At 31.7% G+C, this 19,084-nt stretch overlaps 1 protein-coding gene across 1 annotated transcript in view; it reads left to right on the top strand.

Moving 5' to 3' along the window:
• LOC106466801 (unhealthy ribosome biogenesis protein 2 homolog) overlaps positions 1–19,084 on the top strand; it is a 71,297-nt gene that overhangs the window by 48,857 nt on the left and 3,356 nt on the right. The window contains exons 17-26 of the mRNA XM_022394884.1: positions 1,079–1,328; positions 2,673–2,936; positions 3,217–3,339; positions 4,264–4,353; positions 12,131–12,400; positions 12,992–13,426; positions 14,142–14,267; positions 15,096–15,206; positions 15,684–15,876; positions 18,796–18,898. Coding sequence (XP_022250592.1) covers positions 1,079–1,328; positions 2,673–2,936; positions 3,217–3,339; positions 4,264–4,353; positions 12,131–12,400; positions 12,992–13,426; positions 14,142–14,267; positions 15,096–15,206; positions 15,684–15,876; positions 18,796–18,898 — 1,965 coding nt within the window. The remainder of the gene's footprint in view (positions 1–1,078; positions 1,329–2,672; positions 2,937–3,216; positions 3,340–4,263; positions 4,354–12,130; positions 12,401–12,991; positions 13,427–14,141; positions 14,268–15,095; positions 15,207–15,683; positions 15,877–18,795; positions 18,899–19,084) is intronic.

Raw genomic sequence — 19,084 nt, 5'->3', positions numbered from 1 at the left:
ATATATATATATATATATAAACTACCTTTAACATTTTCCAAATAGATCCCTTCACTTTTCATTATTGATTCAAATAACACAGTGATCATTAAAAAATACAATAATAACACTATATATATATATATTGTCTTTTTGTATTGTAAATGTGGTAGAGGAGAAAATTATATATATATTAGCCTTTCCACAATAAAAAATGAGTGGGTCATGGCACTTGGTGGTGGCATTTATGTCCAATTGTATAGCTTAGAGCTTAACAACAATTAAACTATTCTCTATATCAGGGATGGGCAACTGGCACCGCGGAGGTTGTATCTAGCCTTCTTGACAATTTTTATTTGGCACTCCAACTGTTGGTAGGTAGGCATATTAACTCCATAAGTAGCAGTACTACTCAATCAAAGTGTTTCATTTCTGTATAACATTTAAATATTTATAAAAAAATATTTGTAGATGTATTTCAACACACTTTGAACTGCATAATACTAAAATTATAAATTTAATAAATTCCTTGATGCTTTTAGATTGAAATGTATTAATAATTTGTGAGGAAAAACAACTTATGTTATAAATCTTGGTATGTTTCTACAGTGCATGTTTAAAAGTTTTGTCAATCACAGAAGGTTTCTAGTCTTTAGTTGTTAATGCCTCATTTCAAGTGATTGATGTACTACACATTAGCCAATCTATTTATGAATGGAATAATTCTATTATGCAGCCTATTAAAACAAAGATTTGGTCCTTCAAAACTTTTTATTGGATTTTATAGACCTGTAATTCCTCAAAGTTGCCCATCTCTTTTTATATTACCATGTTTCTGACTTTAGGTAAGAAAATCCTATAATAGATTTTAAAATGTACAGTTTCATTTAAGTATTTATACCTATGTTTATGTACAAAAGGAAACAAGATTACCTTACTTTTTTTTTTCAGTTTCTACAAATTATTAAGTATTGTGTTATTTACCAAAGACTTACACATCTGGCATAATTAGGACACAACTTTTATCTCGTTTATTAGATGGTAAGCTTACAGCAGAAAGATTGCAATTAATATTTTTTCATTTAATTATTTCAAACAGAAAAAATGATGAACAAAGGAGTGATGGCTTGACTGAGAAACTGTTTACCCATCTTTCTGGAAAATCCAAGTTGTGGTCAGAGTTTGCTAACACAACACCAAAGGTCACAAATGTCAGCAAAGGAATGGAATCTTACAATAACATGTGGTTAGAAGTGCAAGAGGCTGCTTGCATTCTAAACCAGTGGATGAATCTTAAGGTTCATTCTAAAAGGAAAATAAAACTTGAAAAAATCCTTATGTTGTTAAAAGTAATTTCTTTATTTACTTTTCCCAGTTTTCTTTGCTCTTTTATATACTTAGATGAAATCAAAGCTGTTTCTTACTGTTTTAAGAATATTTTAATGAAGAATAAATGTAAAAGTGTAGAATTAAGAGGAAAACAAATAGATTTTATTTAAATATATTATTACAGTACTGCCTCGTTATAACACTACCATCGGGAGCCGTGTGCACCCAAGAGCAACAAAGGTGGTGGGAGAGTTATAACCAATTAGTCAAGAAGGCACTCATGCTGAACAAGTATGGATTCAACAGACTACTAAAGCAACAAGTTAAATAAAACAACTGTTATTTACGTAGGGAAAATAGATATAAGAAGAACATAGATAAGGTAAAATAACATAAGATTAAAACAGTCAGCATTTTCATTGGATAATGAAAATTATGCCAAAAGTGAGCAGGCATAACACTACTCTATACCTGCTGCAATTAACAATATGACATCTCTATTTCCTTCTGACATTGAGCTGTTTCTTGGTTTCATCTGTAAACAATTCTTGGAACTTCTTGCCCTCTCCACAAAGTTAAACCATTTTCACTTTGATGACATCATTTATGACCAGACAGGTGGAATCCCTGCTGGGTCCAATAGTTTTCTTTGTTACCATGAATGCAAGTGGCTGTAAAACTGCTCGTGTGATTTTAAGCCTGTCCTTTACAAATGCTCTATCACTAACAAACACCTTTTTATTTCAACAGTTGAGTCACATTTCCAAATTCCTTTTTTTACCTTAATTCCCAACATCCCAATATCAAGTTCAGATGTGAACTTGATATTCACACCTCTGGGCTTTGCACTTGAGACTTCCTGCTTTTTTTCCTTTAATTTGTGACAGAGTGTAATGACTTTAGCCTCTGAAGCCATGTAGTAATGAGCTAAGCAGCAGGTGATTTTAAATTTTTGGGAGCCAAGCCACCACAGCATTATATCCAAGAAAGAATTATAACCAATGGCATTATAATGAGGCAGTATTGTATTGAGAAATCTTTGTAATAAATAGTTTTGACAGAATTGCAGTTAACTTGTTTTTATAGGAATTATTTTAATATTTTAGTTAATAACACCAGATTTATTCCAGTGGCTGTTAATGTACTGGTAGTTTTGGATTTTATACTAATGAAAAATAATCATAATGTATTTAAAATAAGGCTAGTTATCAAAATATTATCAATTTTTATTCAGTTGTACTGTACACATTGATTAAGATTTTATAATTTATAATACTATAATTGTAAGTTAACATTTTCCCTTTGTTTTAATCCCCATAAATTTACATTTGTGACAATAAGTGCATGTAAACTTTTTGTCTTAGGTCCATAGCTGTTTGCCACTAGAGTCCTTATTTCCTGGAAACCAAATTAGATGTTTGCTTGGACTCACCACTCTTCTGTTTTCTGTGCGAGACTGTTTGATGACTGGCAGGTTCCATGGAGATGTGTGTGAAATTACTATAGAAATATGTGTAGCTTTTGTCAGTATTTTAGCAGGAGTTCGAAGTGTGTGGCTCTTTCCCTTTGTTGAACCAGTTCCTCTTTTGACATGTGTACTTGACAGTTTGGCTGTCATCATAGACAAGGTAAAGTTCCTGTTGTTTGATGTTACTTTAATTTTAATAAATATACATATTGGGAATATTTATTCTCATTGACTTGAGAAAAACAATTATGTGAATTTCAGGTTTATTTTTATAACATATTGAAATGGTATAATTTCACAAATGATATTTTTCATTTAAAATTCTCACTGTTCATTTTTAGAAATATACTGAATATTAGAAAGGAGAAGTTAAGAATGAATTACCTTTTGAAAATAAAAAAACGTAACACTGATAATATGCTTTATATAATTTTGAACAGGAAAAAAATAGTTCAATGCTTGATACTCTGAGGACCTGGAACAGTCATTTCATTAACAGTTTGATTAAACTAGCAATAAGAGATGTATCTGTGAAGAACAATTTACAGGATATTGTGAAATACGTGAGTTTCTTTCATATTAAGAAAGCTTTATATTATATAGTCCAGATTATATATTAAGATGAACTCAGGATCTTGATTTGTTTCTAAATGTCTCATTGACTAAAACTTCAAGACACACAATATTGTCAGTTTATACATATAAGTTTTCTCTAATGTGTTATAAAAGAAATTTCTGCTTATATGCAGTTTGTAGTTAAAAAAAAAAGTCTTAAGAATGAGTACTATATGGGCAGAAAAGTTGGATTGATAATTTTGGTGAAAATAGTTTTTTTATATGCTTAATGAGTATAAAATTGTTGTATTTGTTTCTTTATGGAAAATAATGTTGTTAAATTGTTGTACTTGTTTCTTTATGGGAAATAATGTTGTTGTTAAGTTGTTGTATTTGTTTCTTTATGGAAAATAATGTTGTTAAATTGTTGTACTTGTTTCTTTATGGAAAATAATGTTGTTGTTAAGTTGTTGTATTTGTTTCTTTATGGAAAATAATGTTGTTAAGTTGTATTTGTTTCTTTATGGAAAATAATGTTGTTCTTAAGTTGTTGTATTTGTTTCTTTATGGAAAATAATGTTGTTAAATTGTTGTACTTGTTTCTTTATGGAAAATAATGTTATTGTTAAATTATTGTACTTGTTTCTTTTGGAAAATAATGTTGTTGTTAAGTTGTTGTATTTGTTTCTTTATGGAAAATAATGTTGTTAAATTGTTGTACTTGTTTCTTTATAGAAAATAATGTTGTTAAATTGTTGTACTTGTTTCTTTATGGAAAATGTTGTTGTTAAATTGTTGTATTTGTTTCTTTATGGAAAATAATGTTGTTGTTTTTTTGACAGTTGGTATTATCCTTAGGCTAGTAAGTTCATGTTAAAGTTTTGTTCAATTTTATTGAAACTTTGGTATTTTATAAAACTTTACAATTTCAGATATCAGAGGAGCTGTACAGTGAAGAACGTTCTGGAAAGAAAGATATTATCGTAAAAGCAGCCATAATTTTGCTTTCACATTTGGCTGAGGTAGGTGTTTGATCTGTCTTAAATACAAAAAACCTAAATTGTTCACAATCTATATATTGGCTGAAATTCTGTGTTGAATAATCTGTAAGATAAGAAACAGGTATAATAGGACAGTACAAGTTTTAGAAGTCTGAAAATATATAAATAAAACATTGATGAAATGGTTTTATTGTCTTATCAATACATGTAGAATATTAGGAACTTACTTTCTGTTTCTTATGAACTCGAAAATGAACATTAGAACATTCATGTTTAAAATATGGTGTGTGTGTATATATATATATATACTCTTGATAATTTCTTTGAAATACTGATGGTTTGAATAAATAAAAGTTTTGGTTTATTTATGAGAATCAGCCACAAAACCAAAAATTATTTGGTAGTTTTTTTTTTCTGTTCACAGCTGTTTAAACACTAATTTCATGATGTGGAATCCATTTTGAGATTAATAAAATTTAGAGACTAACAAAGAACCAAACATAATACATAAAATCAGAGGAGTCATTTCAACTGAACAACACAGCCCCACTCTAAACCAGCACCCTGGGGCACCAAGATACTTTTACTAAGCCATTAAGCAGTCTCTGGTCATTGACTTCATTGTTTCATACTGTATATTTAATCACCTGTTTAGGTAAAGTATTTGTACTTGATAATGACAAAACCTTGTTGAAACGTTGTACATTTGACATTTTGTTAAACTTGTAAAAATGTTTTCATCATTACTCATTCAAACCATTTCTAAACTTGCTTAAACACTAATTCCAAAAGAAGCTGGGATATATTTTCACGTTATCAATAAAGCATCTTTTATAATAAAATGTTTAATACAGTTATAAATTTTTTGTGCATTAGGCTTACTGATAACTGTTTAGCACTAATCTTGAAAATGTAGCATGTCTTAAGACTAAGAATCTACTGCATTTATCGAATATTCTTCTTCTTGTTTTTTTTATATTGAAGTGCATTAGGCTGCAAATCAGTAAATTTTCATAAAATGGGTTAATTTGTTCAGTATTGATAGATAAGGAAATAATGAGAATATCTATAAAGGTACACTATCTAGTGATTTTGTTAAGTTTAATAAACACTTAATTTTAATGTTCAAGTTATTCACATTCAGTGGAAGGTGGGAACAAGTAGTTATGGTTTTAAGCTTTCACAATACAGAGCTATGAATTTTAAGTTTTTTTTTTTCAAAACAATAAAGTTTTTAATGGTAAAAGAAAATATGTTAATTGAAACAAACGAGTTAAAATACTGCTTTGTTATTTTGGTTTGCCCTCTAAGCCTTGCTCAAACTTTTATCACTAACAGCATACCAGTTCTTTTATACCCCTTCATGCTTTATTTCAAATTGAGTATTTGAGCCAAACATGTTTCTAACTTTTATTGAAAATAGCCAATTCTGAAATGTTACTACCCCCTCTCACCTAAAACTATCTGGATCTTGGTTTGCCGTCTAAGCCTTGCTAAAAATTTTATCACTAACAGCATACTAGTTCTTTTATACCCCTTCATTTTTGTGCCATTGCAGAACATGTGGTGATCATGTGGCTACCCTCCACCAATCATATTATGCCATCTATACTATTCTAATACAATCCTCACTTTCTCGACTGCAATTACAGTGTCTTGACGTGTGTTTAATTTGTTGTCCATGTGACTCCTGCTATTTCATTTGTAATTGCTTAACAGTCTTTCGCCATTTAAACCTAATATTTTGACTTTGGTATTTGATTTTGATATTTCATTTAGTCTTGTTTTTGAAAGTTTCTTTTACTATATGAATTTAAATTTTACTGTAGCAGATGATGGGGTTAGGTTTCTCAACACCTGGTTATTATGCTCTTTGGATTTGCTGGGGAGGGATGTATTTCTTGAAGGGGTTCATCTCCCCTTTCTTCTCTGAGGGATCTTTGTCAGGCCTTGTTTCTTTGCCAAACGTTTTTTGGGCGTCATTCTGAGTCATTGTGACAAGGCTGCTTTCATCCTTGTCATCCCTGGCCTCTCATTTGTCTTGTACTACTGTTATCGCCCAATCTTCACTGGTCCGGGTTCCCCTCTGCCCCTTCTTCCTCTCCCCGTCCCTTACCCTACTCCAGTCATTTCCATCCTTACCCTCGATTTTCCCATTCCTGTTCCTCTAGAGGTCAGCTTTATAGGTGACTGTCAGAGGTTTTGCCTTCAATTCTGGTTACCTCTCCCACTATCCTTTTCTCCAGATTTCATTCCCTCCTCCTTGGAATCATGCTTCATCCAGTTGTCTCACGGTTTGAGGCTTTCTACACAATGGCTCTATCGAATGGGTAGTGCCCACTCATGTGGGATTTTACTCCTATCTGTTTGTTGTCCCTAAAAAGATGGGAGATTGGAGACTCGTCATAGATCACTCCTGGCTGAATACCTTTCTGGAGACACCCTGCTTCACCATGAAATCCTACCTCTTTTTTGAGGGTTTTTTTCCCCGAGACTTTGGATGACCAAGTTCAATGTGACAGATGCCTATTTTCATATTCCCATAGCTTCAGGGTCACGTCGTCATCTTTGATTCATCCACAAGGGTTGTGTCTTTCAGTTCCAAACATTACTCTTTGGTCTTGCTCCATGAAGATGGAGTTTGGTGATGTTGGGATGAAACACATCCAATTGATCAGAGTTTTCCATGTCAACTGTTGCTAATTATAGACTGTCCTGATGAACACCTTCCATTTCCAATCCACAGCTCCCCCGATTATTTCACTCTTTTCCATTCCTTTTGTCTCAATCGTTCTCCATGTCCTTTTATGCTTCTGGATTAGGATCTCAGTGTTGTTCTTCATGCCCTGTCTGGTTCTCCTTTTGAACCATTGATACGTGTTTCTTGTATTATCTTTCCCATAAGACCTATTTCCTTTTCCTCCTGGCTTGCGGTCATCGTCATTTTGATATTTATGCTATTAATGTTTCCTGGACCTTTTACCATTCCTCATATTTCTCCTTTATCTTGATAATCCTTAGACATCTGCTGCCTGTGAAGATTGTTTCGACTTTCTCCCATTTCTGTCTCGTTCATACCCTGCATTGTTATGTATCTTGTACTGCCTTTTTTTGTGGTTCTCGTTCTCACCTATTTATCCTGTGGAATCCCTCTGTTTCCCGTGATCTTTCACGTCAATACCCTTACTGGCTGGGTTCATCAACTCAAATGACTAGCTTATTCTGACTTGTCCATGGAAGGTCAATGGCTGCACAATGTTTCAATGCACCAACTATGTCATATGTCTTTAGCTGTTCGGATCCTTCGACCTTTGAAGGAGATCATTCAAGCTGGTATGCAGACAACTCCCAATACATTAGTCACACATTATCTGCACGACAAGGCTGTGTCATCCTCGGTTGGGTATCGTCTTTCTCCTCTGGCAATTCTACACATGTCCGTTCGCCTTTGACTGGAGTAAGTTGACATGTTATTATTTTTTATCTTATTCCATTTATATACATCAGTTATGCTGAATATTATATCTTAGCATCTGTGTATTTCTATAACGCTCATTGTGGAGATGGTGTGTTTCTGTAAGACTGCCAGCCACTTATCCTGTGGTGTGTGTATATATATATATATATATATTTTTTTTTTTTTTGTATTATTACTGTATTTTATATCAAGGACCATCACTCATTGACTTTATGAGTAAAACAGATAGGGATTTTTGCCCATCCATACTGACCCATGATTCTTACAATCAGGGTCTTTCTGCTTTTCAAAATAGGGAATCACAGACACCCATTGCATTGTCTCTAGTGTGTCGTTCCTCCAGACTCCCCCCTCTATTTTTTCTAGTGGAGCATGGGAGTCCTTGCTACTTCCTGTTCCCAGTTGCTGGAGTGGTGAACCATGGAGGTTTACTCTTGAGTGGGGTTTGTACAATAAACTAAATCAAACTTCATAGCTGATAACTCAGTGAGAAGAGGACTATCATCATTATCTTTATTGATTATACAATAACATAATATTTTGGATCCAAGGTAATTCTCCTGGATGTTTTTCCCTATGCTGACTGCACTTGTGGATCACAAAATAATTTTCTTATGCAAGGTGCTTCCACTGGATGTTTTTTACTCAAATGGACTGCACTTGACATACTCAATAGTATCCCAGGGCACTTTCTTTGGATGTTTTTTACTCAAATGGACTGCACTTGACATACTCAATAGTATCCCAGGACACTTGCTTTGGATGTTTTTTGCCTGGGAAGATCACACTTGGCCTGATTCCATGAATCCCAGATGCTTCCCCCTGGGTTCTGCCAGAGCACACTGCTCTTATTGATCTATGTATCTTATGCAAGGTGTTTCCACTAGAAGTTTTCTGTCTGGATAATCCAACAAATCCCAATGTGCTTCCCCCGGATGTTTTTGCCTGGACAGACCACACTTGGCCATAATATTATATGTCCAAGGCACTTACCCTGGTTGTTTTCTGCCTAGTGGACTACATTTGTTGATCTTGCAAACTTATGCAAGGTGCTTCCACTGGATGTTTTTGCCCAGATGGACCGCACTTGGCATAATCTGACGTTTCTCAAGGCGCTTCCCCTGGATGTTTTTTGCCTGGGTGGACTGCACTTGGCCTATTCATACACAACTTATGGTCCTAGAACCTTAGTCATGTATACTTCTATATAATTATCAAGCACCTTACTATGAATCACTATCACAATGTCCCATGCTAAAATTTGCTACATATGTGGATGAATTATGCACTATCTGTTGACAATGGGCTGATGCTGTATTACTTGACATGGTACCTGCCTATTACATTCAACCCTATATGTATTACTGTGTTTGTTACTAGGTGATGAGCTTACCTGTTCCAGAAGTAGTGTCATACTCCACAGATGTGCCTTATTTTCTTATTATGGCACACCTGTTCTTTCAAGGCAGTCGCTCTCCACTTGATTGAATACTATTGCATCTTCATCAGCCACTCCATCTTTTCATTGTGGGACTTTAGTTTTGGGTGAGAGGAGGTAGTACTGTTCTGGAAGTTAATATTTTCTTACACTGAAAATGTATTTCTGACAGGTACTTAACTCCGCTCACCAACTTCCTTCCCCTCCTCCTCCTCACTGATGTGCTGGTATTTCTAGTTTGTAACTGTTAAGTCTTGGAATGGAGCTACTTGCGCTAATATATATGGTCCAGTATGATTGTTGGAGGGTAGTCACATGATCAGCACATGTTTTGCAATGATGCAAAAATGAAGGGTTATAAAAGACTGGTGCACTGTTAATGATAAAATTTTTAGCAATGCTTAGAGGGCAAACAAAGTTTGAGATAGCTTTGGGTGAGAGGAGTTATGTAACTATTGAAAATACATTTTCAGTGTAAGAAAATGTTAACATCTGTCCATCACAAAATAATCTAATATTTCATTTACAAAGAAATACCAGTATTGGAAAATTATTGCTTTGTGTAAAAATCAAAGAAAAAAAATAGAGTATTAATGTAATTGTTCTGACTATCATAGTCATATACATAGAAACAGTCATTACTTCTTCAGCATATTTAAATGTAGGCTTAATAAAGTTAACCCTAGCTCAGGAGTGTGAAGCAAAACATTTTATGTTTGCTTTAAGAGATTTTTTGTTTTTAGGGTATACATTTTAACATTACACAGTTATTGCACAGTGAATTCTTTAAGTATAATATGAATATATATATATTTTTAGATTTCAGGTTTAGAGCATATAACAAACTTTAAAGCTTGTGAGATAGGTTCTTTAAAGGTATATGTAACTTTTTGTAATTAAGAATTATACTAATTTTAAAATTCTTTTTAATCACAAAATATATATATTGGGTGAAAAGCTTTCATAAAATCTTTGATCCTTTAATTGAAGTCATTTTTTCAAAACTGTATTTTCAAAATAGATACATTTATGGAGGTTAATCCATAATTAATCTTATAGAATAGAATAGGTTAATCTTATATTGTTAATATAATAAGTGTTTATGGGGTTTTGAGTCCATTTTACTTCACCATATATCTACCTATATTAATGATGACATTTCAGCAAATTCATCATATGAGAATATACAGTAGACCAAGTATTTAATGAGTGTGTATATATATATATTTATTATTATGTTAAAGATTATCTTTTCAATTTAACCTGTCGTGAAAAAAGAATATACAAATCAAGTTTGTTTTTGTCCTTCACATAACATAATTATATGTGTTTTGTTTCTGATATGGTACATTACCTCCATTCACATAAACAGCTGTTCTCTTTCAGTGCTGCTTTCCATATGCAAAAACATTTTTCACATATGCCCCAAGCCTTTTATCTCCCCTACATTGGAATTGACTAATTCCAATGCGTCTCTCATGCAAATCATCAACCCTCCACCAATAAGAGTGCGACATACTCTCATGATGCACGTGACTCTCTCTATTCAATTCATCTATCACTTTTTGTTTAGCAGTACTCGTATTTAGATGTTTTTTGGTGCTCTTCATGAGATTCACATTCGTGAGTTTAATCCCAAAGTGGGATTTCTTCATTAATTCGTTTTCTTTTCATTGAAGAAGTATTTTACTTCATTTCCTGAGGTTCATGTTACCACTTTGAGTATCATACCTCCTACTAGCACTATTTCACAGGTCGGGGAGACCCATCGTTGGATTTATCTGCGATTATCTGAGGGGAAATTGATCGTTATCTGGATCAACCTCTTTCTCCTGAACTTGCCCCACTTCCTCCTGAGCAAGCCGAACCTGTTCAGGCTCATGAAGATTTTGATAGCCTTTTTCCACCACTTGATTTTGTCGTGTCTTCCTATACTCCACCTGCGGAATCAGCTAGGCCTAATAACACATTTTTAGACATGATTTCTCAGGTATATGATGTTTTATCCATTTCCCCAATTTCCTATGATCCCTGTCCTTCTTTTTTTTCCATAATAGCTCTTCCTCTCCATATTTCGTTTACCCACCTTCCCCGGATATTAGGGTTCATGCTCAGCAATTTGCTTCACAATTGGTTGAGGGTGCCAGCATGCCTCGCCCTCCACGGGCCAATGATCAGTTTGCATTAGTTTACCATTCGGCTGATTTCCATAAAAGGGGACTGAAGGCTACCTGGATGGGTCACCTGTTTTAACCACTTGCACTACTGTACAGTAGTGTGTTGCCTGTCAGTCAGTCAGTAGACACTAAAATTATGCCACATAAGGGATGCGTGATGTTGCTATTTGTACTGTCGTGACGTCAGTAAAACGTGTACATGCCATGATTCACGAGAAGATTTATGCACTCTGTAGGCTACAACATAACGTATGAACTTCAAAAGCAAGAAATAAAAATATTTGTTACTCTTAATTTTGGTTTTATTTACGCTCGAAACAGAACACTTTCGGGGACCCTGTAGAAGTTTTAATATTTTAGAGTATTGCTGCTCTTGTACATTTGCCCCTACTGAGAGGCTATCTTTCCTTTGTGGCATTGTCTTCCTATCACTATTTAAATATTTTCAAGCTAGAAAGCATCCTTAGTACACATTTTAAGATTAGAATAGTAATATTATCTGAACATTTGTTAATTTATACATGATAGATAGAAAAGTGTGAAGATGAACATCCTGAAAATCAAAAAAGATATATTTTTTTTCAATTAGGAGTTTTAATTACATAAATATATTTGTATATAAATATTTTTATTTTAGTGAATAAGTAGAAACAGTAGAAGCATTTAGAAAACACTTTTTAAGTAGAATAATTATTTTATTTATAGGTATCTCAAAGGTTACACATGAAACCCCAGTTAAATGAAACTTGCAACAAAATGTTGCAAGAAATAAGTACAGTTTTAGATACGTGGCTACATCGTTGTCCACTGAAGAACTGGAGTCAGCTAGATGAACACATACAATCACTGGTCTTAGATGGCTTTGGTGTTCTTGTTGAACTCTCGTGCAAAGGAAAAGTTTCAGCTAAAAAGTGGAAGAAGAATCTTAATGCTGTTCTACATTTGGTTTACGAATCTCTTCACCAACCTGTTTGTGTAAGTATTACCAGTTGCAAATAAACTGATTAAAGTGATTCGTAAAGAAGCTTATTTACATCAATGCAAATTAACCTATTTATAAAAACATATTACACAGCAGAAATTTGACTAACCTAAGTCTTTTTGCTACAAATCTGTATTGGATCACCGAAAAGAGAAGTGTTTAAAAATTTGATCAATCTTAATGTAATCATTTTTCATAGTTGTTCTTCTGCTTATGTGTTTATTCTCTCCAATGTAATTCACAATACATTAATTTACTCTCAAAATTCCATCATATTATTCTAAAAAAATTACAAAAAGCAATCCCAGAAAGAAAGAAAAGACTCAAAGGAGGTGTGAACATAAAGAAATACAAACGTTCAAACAATTCATACAAGAGAATGTGCATCAACAACAAAAACACTAATGCATTAATATTTATCAACTTATAAGAAGGTGATGTAAATTACAAAGGCACTTAAAAATTCATAAACTTATGAGCTATTGCAGTAAGGGGTAAAAGGCAACTTAAAAACAAGTTAATCAGAAAGAGTGCATGTAGTATAAATACTTTCTTTTTATAAGTTAATTTGTTTCTGTTTTCAGAATTTTTATCAAAAAAAATCAAGCCTGAAGGTGTTGATTGTCATTTGTTCCAACAAGGTGCATATTGATAAGTTACCAACACATTTTGTGGAATCAACGTGGAATACCCTAATCCAACACTTATTGGAGTCAGACACTGACCTGATGACAAATCAATCTGTAATTCACACAACTTCAGAAAATTATCAAAACAGTACAAGACTGTTTCAAACCAGTTTTGGTGAAAATTCACTGAAAATTGCTCTTGACCAGAAAAAAGATCTGAACTCAGTTATCTTTTCTTCAGAAACAACCTTTTCTTATGAAGATTCACTGAGGACTAGCCAAAATGTGTTGGATTTACCAGAAATAGAATTCAAAGCTTTATCTTCTATTGTTAAAACTTGTAATGAAAATGAATTTGAGAAAGCATTGCAGCATCTTTTGGAGGAATCCGTAAGTTTTGAGCTCTCATGGCCACAAAATGTGGAGCATGTTTTTTTGGCAACCTGAAGTTTAAGTTCAGATTCACAGTGTGGTATACTAATGAGTTGGTCCATTTTCAAATGCAAATTAGTTTTTCATAAGATAATTGTACATCTTCCAACTTTTGCTGTTAAAGACAAAATTATTTACTATCCAAGATGAACATATCAGTTCCTTAATATCCCCTTTCATAAAACTACTTTCAATTTACATAGATGTTAAGCAGCTTTTCTATAGAATAAACTCTTTATTTATGTTGTTTTACAAGATCCATTTATGAGTTTGTCTGGCAAGCTAAAAGTTAAGTTTCTTTTTACAGAGAAAACAGTGGTGGCTATAATATCAAAACATGAACATATGAAATGAAACTTCATCATAAGACTGAAGGTCAAATCCCATTATTTAATTAAACAAGAAAGCCTAACTGTTGGTGGTGAGCACTGATAAGTAGCTGACTTCCCTTTAGTCTGTTAGTTCAATGTTAGGGATGGCAAGCACATATAATCTTATAAGTATACTGTACACTTGAAAGTTGCAGTTTAATATTTTATCATTTTGGAAATGTAAAGAAAAGATATACGTTTTATTGATGAATTTTACCAACATTTGAAAGCATTTTTTTAAGTGTTTATTTTGATATACAGAGCTTTTTCCATATAAAAAATCCTTACTAATATTGTTGCAGAACACAATACTTGGCAAACAACAATTATCAGACAAGATTCCTTGTTTGATTCACATCTGGAAGCTACTTTTGAAGTTGGACTTGGAACATGGACAACAGAAACTTCTTTCAAGAGTATTTCAGACAGTATGTAGTGTCTTGAATACACACAAGCTTTGTCCATTTTAGAAATAAAAAATAAAAACAAATTAATGACAAACGTAAAGATGCTATTCTTCAATAGATTTATTAACTGGATGTTGCTATTTTTCTTCCATTCATTATCATATTTGGTTCTTGTTTCTAGAACCACACCAAGATTGTGAGATATAGCTTAGGATACTTGTTATGTTTCCAAGTTAACAGTCAAAGAGAATTCTGAGAACAATACTACAAAGTGTATGAAAGAAAAACATGGGAAGGGTAAATTTACATGTGCTTGAGAATTTGGTTTTTAATTTCATCAAATAAGAGATATCTATAAATATTTTTCTATAATTAGCCATGTTTAAGTCAAAATTAGATATAAAAATATTTACACACAAACCAAAAGTTAAGTAACAAAAACATTGTAACATTGAAATGTTATTTTTAACTTAATAAAAATCATAAAATTCATAAAATATATTTTCAGTTCTAACACCATACCTTAATGGATTTATTAGAGCTTGTCTGAATTATATTTACTTTATGAAAAATAATAACTAATGTTTTATATCAGTTTTTGTAAAGGTTTATAGGTTTTAAGCAATAGCTTTACATTTTCTAACCTGTGGATAAAACTTTTGAATAATATCTTGTGATAAAAACATATTAAGTTTTGTTATCCATGAGGTTATAGGAAATGTATAGGTAGTTACAAGTGACAGTGATAAAAAATTTAGTGATTTTTAATATTCACTCACTTTTATAATAGTAAAAAAATGTTTTTGAAAAAAGGAAAGAAAATAAAAACAATTATTATTATTTTTTTAGGTTATTTTTCAACTACAGTTTCTTACTGCCTACATGAGCACTGCACCAAACTTCAGCATAGTATTACTTCCTGTTTTGGATTTAATGACAGTAGCACTATGGAAAGGCAAGGTAGTGTTACAAGACTGACTGTATGCCATTTCTTTTAGGCTTGCTTATATGTAATTGTTACTATAATTTGATTTGATCATTATACCAATTAATAGTATAGTATACTAGATGTTCAATAGTTGTTGTGTGTATGTATGCATGTGTAAGAGATGTATGGTATGTGACATATCTAAGGTAAATTATTTCTGGTGATAAATAATGAATTTCTTTGGAAAGTTAAAGCTCTTGTTTTCCAAATTATCATATATTTTTTGATTGGTGGTGGTATCCTCTCTGGGAAAAAACAACAAACCTTTATGTCCATAGTTAAGACTACTTAGCCTTCCTTATTAAAACCCTTTCTGTAAATTTCTATATGTATGAGGCAGTTGGCATTCATTTTTACTTTTTTTTCATGAATACACTGCCTAGATAATCAGTTAAAATCATACTTGTCTGTGTTGCTTTGTTGTTATTATTGTTATTTTCTATCAACAGATGTTTCTTAGTAGTCAATCTGCAATTTCGTGTCTTCATGCTTGTGAGTACAGCAACCTGATGAATCTGGCTAATCAACCCAAATGTTATGCATCAGTGTTTGGAGCTGTGTGTGGTGTTTTAAATGAACTCCTTATTCAACATCTGCATACAGTTTTAGCTGCTGTGCCACCTTTTAGTTCCTGTGTTTCTCATATCCTTTTATTTGTTCTTTGTGGTTATACAAAAATTATAAAAGTATAAAATGTTAAAACCACAAAATTTTAAACCACCCAATATTGTAGCTTTTCACTTGAACACTGGCAAAACTCCTTTAGAAGTGAAAAAAAAGGGATTTTTAAAAAGAATTTGTTGTTTATTACTATGTAGTGCTTGAAATTGTAAATATTTTTATATTTGATAATAATTTTTTTATGAACTGTGAAGTTTGCATCAAAATTATTTAGAAATTTATTCACCGTATTCACATGGCTGAGTCAAAGTGCAAGTGTCATGATGTTTAACAGAATTAATTAACCAACTTTATGATCAATTTATGTTAACAAATATTGTATCAAAATGTAGTTAATAAATCAAATTTTAATATTATGTGTTTTAATTTGTTAATTTCAAAAGGAAATGTGTAAATGAATTTTCAATCTTCTATTTATCTCATGACACTTGTTTGCTCCAAATTGCTCATTTAAACATTATTTCCACCCTTATTTGAAAATCTGAGTTTAAGACAAATATAGTTACAGACATTGCCAAGACATGATGTAAATTTATAGCCACTAATTACTTTGATTTACAGAGATATAAATCAGAAAGCCCACATGCCATGCCCTTCTATCACATACTGTATTTCTAAAAATGTCAATAATTCTCTGATGTTTGCTATTACATTATTTATAAGCAACAGGAAGAGAAGATTTTAATTTACTAAATTACGTGTAATGCTATCTCATTCTGACAACAGCTTTTGAATTATTTGGCCTACAGATACAGTTTTAGTGTACATAGAAAGCTAGTTAAATTATAATAGTTATAGGACATTATATTCTCTGTGCATCTTATTATTTTGTGTTCTAAGCAGAATATTTGAAATAAATAAATAATTCAGAAAGGTACTAACAATACCTGTATAAAAATTATGGTTAACTTTCATTGAGACTTCGGATGCAAACAAAAAGCAGAAGGCCCACATGTAAGTATTAAATTTCTTGTTTTTTATGTACATTTGTTATTTATTGTTATTTAAGAATGAAACTAAAATGTAAAAATTAGAAACTTAAGTTGGATAGGAAACATTAAATGAGAAAAAAAATTACATAAAATTTTTCTGCAAGGAATGCACAGGAGCTGTTTGTTTACATGTAATTCGATGTTTTATTTACTGTAATTTCAGCTATTCTATTGCTGGGAGATCTCTTGTTTGGTTACACAGGTTTAGTAGTTAAACATGTTTCAAAGAGCAATAAAACAACAAAATTAAATTAAAACAGATGTAAACTTACAAACTGCTGTCATTCTTGAATATTTTTTTTGTGGTAGTTACAAGGTCAGGCAAATGGATCAAACCTGTATAGTATTAGGGCAGAGAAAGTAACAGATAAAATACTTTACTAAAACTTACCATATTTTGTGAAGATACATTAAGTAACTTTGGAATTGAAGGATTTAAATTTAAAATTTATATTTCAACACTGGCTTGGTCCAATGGACCTAACCCATGCAAAATAAGAGTTTAGGGTTTAAAATATGTGTACTATCTAATCTGTACTAAAGCAAGAGGAAACCTTCTGTAAATGTAACTATGTCTGTTTGCTTTTTTTTTTATAGATTTGATTTTCATTTTTAAATTCCACAGAATATGGCCTTTCCTATTAATATTGAAGTGTACTTTGAAACTAAGAGTTCCTGTGTTTATGAAGAATAACTTGACATTGGAGAATGTTGTCAAAATGAAACCATAGACTGATTAATGAAGCGCTGGATTCATTCATTATTTTCATAACATGAATTAATTTTTTAGTCATTTTATAACCTATGAAAGTGTGAAGGTGATCAACTCTTATTTAAATATTAATACTCTGTGGTTATTAATGGGTTCAGTTATTTATTGAGGTGAGGCTATATAAACTTGGTAAGTAACAAAGTTCTTAAGAAACTATGATTTTGTAATATTACATACATAATACATAAAAAATGATTTAAAGTACATGCTATTTCTGTCACTACACAGAACTAAACATTAGTCAATAGGATTAGGAGTACAATAAATTATAAGATTTATATACAACCTGAAAAAGTCTATAGTAAAAAGCTTCTCATATAGATTCTCGATGTTGAATGAAGCATTCAAGTCGAGGTCTCATATTTTTAAAAAATCTAATGAGTAGCCTCTTTGCAGTTTTAACTTGTGTTTTGTCCCTTGATGTTGTGATAATGGTATAATTTTAAATTCGATTTTTAAGTCAGAATGCTTTGGATAAAGATGTCCATTATACTTCCCGAAATAATGCTACTTTTTAGGATGTATCTCAACTTGGTAATATCATGAAATAGTATACATTTAGTCAAATCAAAAAGAACTGAGAATAGTGTGATCAATGTAACCACATTTTGTTTGCTTGAAAAACACGATTCTCCGTAATAACTGTGACACGAATTCACGAACATCATCAAACTTCACTAAACTGTATTACATGTTTAGTGAATGAGAGTTCATCAAGTTGTGTAATATGTATAATACATTGATAAAAGATCTTTCTCTATTGCAGCAATTTCTGTGTTAAACATACTAAAATAAGGACATGAACAATTGTAAAAGTTAATGCAGGTATATAACTTCAGGTTTAAATTGAAACAAATTATAAATGCTTTAAGGACACACTTTTATATTATAAAAAGAGATTTGATTAAAAGATTGGTAATTGGAGATTGATTCTGAAGAAAAGTTTAATTTAGTAGTTAAATTGGATTATGCTTTTAACATACTTTTAATTATTAAATAATTAGTTCTTTATTTAAATTTAGTTTCAAAACCATTCATATGACAAAAGTATCTTACTTTAAAATTTTATTTAATGAAGTTTTTGGGAACAGAAGATTTCCTTGATTCATTTTATACTTTTATTGAGAAGCATGGTGCAAGCAGCAGATCAAACCATTGTGAACAGTTGTGAAATTTATCTTCAACAAGAACTTCACACTTGTACTCAGAATTTGGAAAGGTACATTTTATTTATTCTAAAACTAATGTAAAGAAAATACTGAACATTAGCTCAATAAATAATTAATATAAGTACCTGTTTTTGTTTTAAATGTCACAAGATTAAGATATTTCAAATGAAGGATTAGTAGCTCAAATTATCTGATTAATGTAGTTTCAGATATAAAAATATACTAGTTGATAAAGT

Source organism: Limulus polyphemus, unplaced genomic scaffold (assembly GCF_000517525.1).
Source record: "Limulus polyphemus unplaced genomic scaffold, Limulus_polyphemus-2.1.2 Scaffold2384, whole genome shotgun sequence".
Lineage (NCBI taxonomy): Eukaryota > Metazoa > Arthropoda > Merostomata > Xiphosura > Limulidae > Limulus > Limulus polyphemus.
The sequence above is the reverse complement of the archived record's forward strand: the minus strand, read 5'-3'. Positions and strand labels throughout refer to the sequence as shown.